Below are 7,093 nucleotides of genomic sequence, written 5' to 3' on the forward strand. Positions count from 1 at the left end.
GTTTCCGAGATCATTCCTATTTACACATTAGTATCGAATATTTCGATATTCGATACAATCTTGTACTGTTTCGACATTTTATATTGTGGCTATCCAATCTTTGCCGGTCTAAACATCTCATCTTCAAAACAAGATTCTATGCTGTACATATCCACACAAATCAGCAATACATTATATCCAGTCATAATGAAACTCATGATATCATTCATATAATTTTTACATAATTTCAAGATGCTTTTCCTTCCTTTCATTCCAATTAATCTCCCAAATAATTTTCAGAAACTACATTATAGGCGGACCCACACTATACGCAGTTTCTGAACAATAATTACTATCAATTTCTAGTGGTGTGAACTGTAGACTTCGGAGTCTTCTTTATTGATTTCCTGAAGTGAAGATTTAACACAGTTTCCATCACTCCTTTCCTTTACCCACTTCTCTATAGTCGCACCTCTCTTGTGAACATTTATCACACATACAGAGGAGATGACCACTTCTTCCATGGCCAGCTTACAAGGAGTTTCTTCCTCGCTCTCTTCCGCTTCAACTTCTTCCATCCATCCGTGGAGTTACGATGTATTCTTGAGCTTTAGAGGTAAAGATGTTCGCCAAAAATTTATTTCTCATCTATACAATGCTTTGGATAAAAGGGGAATCAGCACTTACATAGACAATGAGCTTGAAAGAGGAGAGGAAATTTCACAAGCACTTTTCCAAGCTATCGAAGGGTCAATGATTTCTATTATCGTACTCTCTAGAAACTATGCAGAATCTAAATGGTGCTTAAACGAGATATTGAAGATCCTTGAGTGTGTGAGAACAATAAAACAAATTGTTCTACCAATATTTTACGATGTAGATCCATCAGATGTAAGACATCAAAAAAAAAAATTTGGAGAAGCATTTTCTAAACTTAAAGGTAGGTCCGAGGGCAAGGTAGAACTAGTGCTGAAGTGGGAGGCAGCATTAGAAGAACTAGCCAATATGTCGGGGCTCGAATTAAAGAATTACAGGTACTTCTGATTTCTTTGACTATATATATATGTTTGTATGTGTGTTTGTCTATATATATATGATGTTAAAGCGAATTAACTTTATGAAGAAAACTGAGACAATTTCGACATTGATAAAGATATGGTACTACCACATTAACTTCACTGGCTCAAAGTTTATTGGAGAAACTGATAACATGAACAATACAGAAGGCCTTGTTTGTTTTTACAACCCATGTATCTCAACTCATCTCATCTAATCATTATAATTTTTTCAAATTTTCATATAAAATAAAATAAACAATTCAACTTTTTCAAATCCCAAAACAAAAATAATATTAAAAAAATATATTCTAACAATATTTTATTTGACTTTTAACTTTTAACTCAACTCATCTCAACTCATCTGTGAAAATAAACTAGGTCTAAGAATAGAGGAATATATGCAATTTCGTCCATAAAATAACTAACTAATAGTGGAAAAAAATAACTAATAAAAAAGACGAGAATTTCTTAATTTTTGGGTTCTATATAGAATAAGATTTGGAATGATCATATCATAAGAAAAAAAAAAAGAACCATTTAAATAAGCATTAGTTTTTAGTTTCATGTCATTTATTGTCAAAAGTCTTAACTCTTTCAATTTGTCTTCTCTTTTACATTTATAGGAAAGAGTCAGAACTTATCCAGGAAATCATTCGATGGGTGGACTTTAGAGTGGTAAACCATACACCTCTAAGCGTTGCCAAGTATCCAATTGGGTTAGAGTCTCGTATACAAGACATTTATCAGCATTTAAGTATTGGAAAGAATGATATTGTATGCATGCTAGGGATATTTGGGACCGGTGGAATTGGTAAGACAACTATTTCAAAAGATATCTATAACCGGATTTCTTCTCAATTTGAAGGAAGTTGTTTCTTGAAAAACATTAGAGAAACTTCAAAACGAGCAGGAGGTGTAATTCAGCTGCAAAATACACTTCTTTCTACGATCTTGGGAATAAGTTTTGATGTTAGTGATATTGACAAAGGCATCAATGTGATTAGGCATAGACTTTGCTCTAAAAGGGTTCTCTTAATTCTTGATGATGTGGATGAGTTGGTCCAAATAGAAAAGTTAGCTGGAGATCGTGCTTGGTTTGGTTCAGGAAGTAGAATCATTATAACAACAAGAGATCAACAATTATTAAAAATCTCTGAAGTTGATTCGGAATACAAGTTGAAAATTTTGGATGACAATGAAGCTCTTCGGCTCTTTAGCTTGCATGCTTTTAAGAAAGACGAACCACTCGACGATTATGTGGAACTCTCTAAACAAGTAATAAAATATGCTCAGGGTCTTCCACTAGCTCTAATAGTGCTAGGTTCAGATCTAAAAGGTCAAAGTATATATCAATGGAAAAGTGCAATGGATAAATATAAAAGCTTTCCTAACAGAAATATTCAAAAAGTACTCTTAGTGAGCTATGAAGGATTGGATGATACTGAGAGGGAAATGTTCCTTGATATTGCATTTTTCTTTAAAGGAGAATCTTTTGCTGGTGTCATAAAAATATTTGATAGTTGTGGTTTTTCTCCCGTTCATGGTATCCAAAGGCTTATAGACAAGTGTCTTATTACTATTGAAGATGAATATGTTCTGATGCATGACTTGCTACAAAATATGGGTCGAGAAATTGTTCGACTAGAATCACCCAAAGAGCCGAGCAAACGTAGTAGATTGTGGTTTCATGAGGATATCTGTGAAGTGTTGGAAGAAAGTACGGTAAGAGTAAAAAAAACTTGAGTTTTACTTTTATTTCCTTTTCCAAAGGTGAAACCTAGTGGAAAATATTGATTATAAATTTATACCTAAATGATTATATATGTATATATCTTTTAAATTATCAAAATGAATTTGTAGTTATGAATAGAATTCGTTTAAATCAATAAAAGTTCCATATCTAAATGTCCAAGCTTTTTCGTTTCAAATATCCTAATATTTTCTAATTTAGGCCCTGTTTGGATACAAGAAGTGTTTCATTTTATCTAATCATTACAACCTTTCCAAATTTTCACACAAAATATAATAAACAATTTAACTTTTTCAAATCCCAAAACAATAATAATATACAAAAATAATATTCTAAAAATATTTTATTCAACTTTCATCTTAACTCATTTAATCTCAACTTACTATCCAAACCGCACCTTAGTGCTTACTGCCCCATCTAGCTAGCATTTGTATTATGAAAAGTAAAAGTTTAAAGAGGCATACGTGAGTTGGGAATTAAACGACAATGTACTTTTATATTTTAACGTGTGCGTGTATTAAGATTTTCTAAGCTAATTTAACCTTTGGATACTTAGAATATCTGTAAATAATATTAAAATTATTTGAGTTACGATATTTTAATAGGTTTTAGAAAATCATGTGAGAGAAGAATTTGAGTAAAAATATTATAAAGTTAAAAAATCGTTTAAATATAATTTTTATTTTGAAATTTGAAAAATGTGTATTGTTTTTGTGTTTTATGTGAAATTTTGAGAAAATTATGATTATTGGGTAATGATTAGATGAAAGAGTTGTGGATGAAATTGAAAAGTATTTTGTGTTTGCGTGATGCTTGAGAAATTAGAAATATTTAAGAATATATGTGAATACTGAAAATACTTGTGTACACAATCGAAGCCTTAGTTTTCAAAATTTCAGTAATGATAAGCACAGAGTACACAAATGGGGCCTGTTGAAAATTTGGGAAATTAGCAAGTTGTGATTTGTGAATGACTTTATGCACTAATTTTGCTGACACTCTTATGTATTCTCTTACGTACAAGGGTACAAACAAAATCGAAGGCATGATAATAGATATGCCTGAAGGCGAGGACGTGATTAGGTTGAGTCCCAAAGCATTTGTACAGATGAAAGGACTTAGAGTGTTTATCAATCGTAATGCAAGTTTTTCAAGTGGACCTAATTATCTCTCCAACAAGTTAAGAGTTCTTGATTGGTTTGAATATCCTCTTCAATCTTTGCCACCCAATTTTCTTGGAAATAGGCTCATTATATTGAAAATGCGTGGTAGCTTCTTGAAGGAGTTAGGCATGGGATTCAAGTTTAAGGTACGTATAATTATAATCTCCAATAATTTTGTTTCTTTAGTCTATGTGGTAAACTCCTTTCAATTTGTTTTGTCTTTTTTAACAGAATGTGACAACTATAACTTTTGATGAATGCAACTTCTTAACAAAAATCTCGGATCTTTCAAGCATCTCAAATTTGAAGGAATTGAATGTCAGAAGGTGTACAAGTTTAGTTGAGGTGCATGATTCCGTCGGACACCTGGATAATCTTTCTCATTTGAGTTTTTTTGATTGCTCTAACCTCGAAATTTTTCCAACAAGTCTCAAGTTGAGATCTTTACACTACCTTGATCTTCGTGGTTGCTCAAGCTTTCGTGACTTTCCTAAAATCGAGTGTGAAATGAGATATTTACATACATTGAATCTAGCTGGCACTGTAGTGGAAGAACTACCTGTATCCATTGGAAACCTCACTGGACTTGATCATTTAATTCTAAGTGGTTGCAAAAACCTTATGCGTCTCCCAATTAACAGCATTCTTCAAATGCAACATTTAAGCCAGCTTGGGATTGGTGGTTGTACAAATCTGGTAAAGAAGATGGGGGATGATAGACAATCCATTCTAGCTACTGATTCTACTAGAATGGAAGATGAGATATCATCGAGTCATGAAGAACAAGTCCATGAATTGGCGCCTCCAATGAATTCACGCAATGGGAGCAGTGCATTACAAGTGTTGAATCTTCAAAATTGTTTCCAATCAAAATCAAGTTTCTTTCCAATATCAAGTTTCTTTATCGTGTTTAATTCCTCAGCCACTTTGAAATTTTTATATCTATCGAAAAGTGAATTTGATAGTCTTCCCACAAGCATCAAAGGATTTGTTGCACTCAATTACCTCTACATGTGGGATTGCAAGAAACTTGAAGAAGTCTTAGAACTTCCACCAAATATAAGATTTGTAAATGTTCAGGGATGCAAGTCGTTAGAAAGATTTCCAGAAGTATCAAGAATATTGGAATTCAATGGAAGCCACATCAGATCGCTACAACAGATTAATATTTGTGGCTGCGACAAAATGCATGAGAAGATTTGGAATTATAAAGTGCCAAATTCATTACTATGGAAGGTATGTATGCGTCTCATTCATTCTCTCTCTCAATTATTTATTGGATGCATGACTTTAAAATTGATGATGATGATGATGCTGATGATATTGGTTTCACAGGGACACTATGATGCCACTGTGTTTCCAGAAAATGAGATTCCAGGGTGGTTTCGGTATCAAAAAGAGTTTTTAGAAAATGAAATTGTTAAGAGAGGGGATAATGATTTCCAACTGAGGAAAAATGAAGAATGGGTAATAAATATTGAGGGGCCACACTATTTGAAGGATATAAGTGGAATTGTAGTATATGCAGTTGTGTTTTATAAAGAAGCTAACTACATGGATACCATTGAAGATGTTGAGATAACAAGCAATAGTTCCAATCATGTATGCCGTATCAATCTTTCTGAAGGGGTAAGTTTGCATCATAATAATACAACTGAAGTTGGAGGCAAATATTATGTACGGGTGAGCTACTCCGATTTAGAATCGTTTAAGGTAAAGGTTTTGGAGAATTTGAGAGTTCAACTTCGTACTGATTGGGCTTCTTTTCGGGTACCGTATTATAGAAGTTGGGGAGCCAATATTATATACAAGAAGCATGAAAGCAGAGCACATAAAAGAAGAAAAATGGATTGAATTAATTATACCCCATTTCCTGTACGTAGCTACTATTTCTTTGGAATTTCAGGTGAGATTTTCCTTTCATTTTTGTTTCTTCTCTCTGGTCTTTTAGACTTAAGGCACTATTTGTTTTCACAGATGAGATGATCAGATGAGTTGAAATAAAAATTAAAAGTTAAATAAAATATTGTTAGAATATATTTTTTTAATAATATTTTTATTTTAGAATTTGAAAAAGTTGAATTATTTATTTTATTTTTGTGTAGGAATTTGAGAACGTTGTAATGATTATATGATATGAGATGAGATGAGAATACTTGTGAAAACAAATAAGGTAAAACTTCCAGATCGTGAGGTGGAGAAGGACTGTATAGAATGATCCAAAACAAATTAGCTTGTAAGCTTTTCCCATTGTTCGTTTACTTACCCATTTGTTTGTTTCTTATAAGCTGCCCTGAAATTTTTCTTATATATCATATGACAAAAAGGTTAATGAAACCCAAGAACTTACTGGAGGAAGTGAAGAAATTGGTAGAAGACAAGGGAGACTCAAGAGAGGCTTTTGAGACAGCAGCTGTTCCACCATATGTTGCTCTTGCCGTAAGATCTGTTGGAAATTATAATTTCAAAATAAGTATATATTATATTTATTATTAATAATATTTTAGATAATTATTTTTGGAAGTTATGAATTATGAAGAGAAAAGTTATAGAAAGTTTATAAGCAGTATTTTGGGACAGGGTTCAAACCACACAAGGGGTTTTAATCCTGAGTCCCTCTTCCAACCGGACGCGGTGCAAACATCATGTTTACACCAACTGATGAGATGATGACATGTCAGCTTACATTTTATTTTCAAATGGACATTGCCGCACAAGATTTCTTCCCATGAAAAATTCTTAGATAAGCCATACATAGCACGAATGTGGAGCTCTGGATAGCACGTCCCTTCTTCCCATTTCTAACAACCCTTCCTGCTAATACGGAAACCTATCTTTTATTCGGCCATTGATGCTGCCTCCGGTGAGCTCTAACACCAATGATTTGGCGTCGCCGACTACCTTATCCACCACACCTAGTCCACATTCAATGTTTATCTTATAAAAATCGCTCTGTATTTTATAAATACAAAATCATGGCTCTACCACCCAGAGTTTTTCACACTAACATTGGAAAGAAATTTGGGGAAGATTTTCGAAACCGGTAATCGCAGCTCCGTCCAAAAACTTTAGATAGACTAAAGCATATTTACAATGGGAAGAATATGGATGGGAAGAATATGGAGGAACAAGCAGTGTTGGGT

General features: G+C 33.2%; 1 protein-coding gene across 5 annotated transcripts; it reads left to right on the top strand.

Annotated features, from left to right (window-relative positions):
• The first annotated feature begins 277 nt into the window (after positions 1–277).
• On the top strand, positions 278–6,479 carry LOC109012881 (disease resistance protein RPV1-like). Of its 5 annotated transcripts, XM_035691184.1 has the most exons (8): positions 278–1,013; positions 1,661–2,759; positions 3,812–3,966; positions 4,033–4,096; positions 4,182–5,186; positions 5,286–5,856; positions 6,056–6,186; positions 6,278–6,479. In XM_035691184.1, the coding sequence occupies exons 1-6, from the start codon at positions 487–489 to the stop codon at positions 5,802–5,804; spliced, it is 3,369 nt and encodes a 1,122-aa protein (XP_035547077.1). In that variant the 5' UTR covers positions 278–486; the 3' UTR covers positions 5,805–5,856; positions 6,056–6,186; positions 6,278–6,479. The 5 variants fall into 5 exon arrangements, with proteins under 5 accessions (XP_035547077.1, XP_035547075.1, XP_035547079.1 ...); XM_035691182.1 differs by having other exon boundaries at positions 3,812–4,096; XM_035691186.1 differs by having other exon boundaries at positions 3,812–4,096; positions 4,620–5,186.
• Positions 6,480–7,093: the final 614 nt, after the last annotated feature.

This window comes from Juglans regia, chromosome 6, assembly GCF_001411555.2.
Source record: "Juglans regia cultivar Chandler chromosome 6, Walnut 2.0, whole genome shotgun sequence".
Taxonomy (NCBI): domain Eukaryota; kingdom Viridiplantae; phylum Streptophyta; class Magnoliopsida; order Fagales; family Juglandaceae; genus Juglans; species Juglans regia.

Bases quoted from the DNA above. Each gene is read 5' to 3' on its own strand.
- LOC109012881 (XM_035691182.1), top strand. From the start codon at position 487: ATGACCACTTCTTCCATGGCCAGCTTACAAGGAGTTTCTTCCTCGCTC. The intron at 1,014-1,660 runs GTACTTCTGATT...TTACATTTATAG, and splicing joins CTCGAATTAAAGAATTACAG to GAAAGAGTCAGAACTTATCC. The intron at 4,097-4,181 runs GTACGTATAATT...CTTTTTTAACAG, and splicing joins GCATGGGATTCAAGTTTAAG to AATGTGACAACTATAACTTT.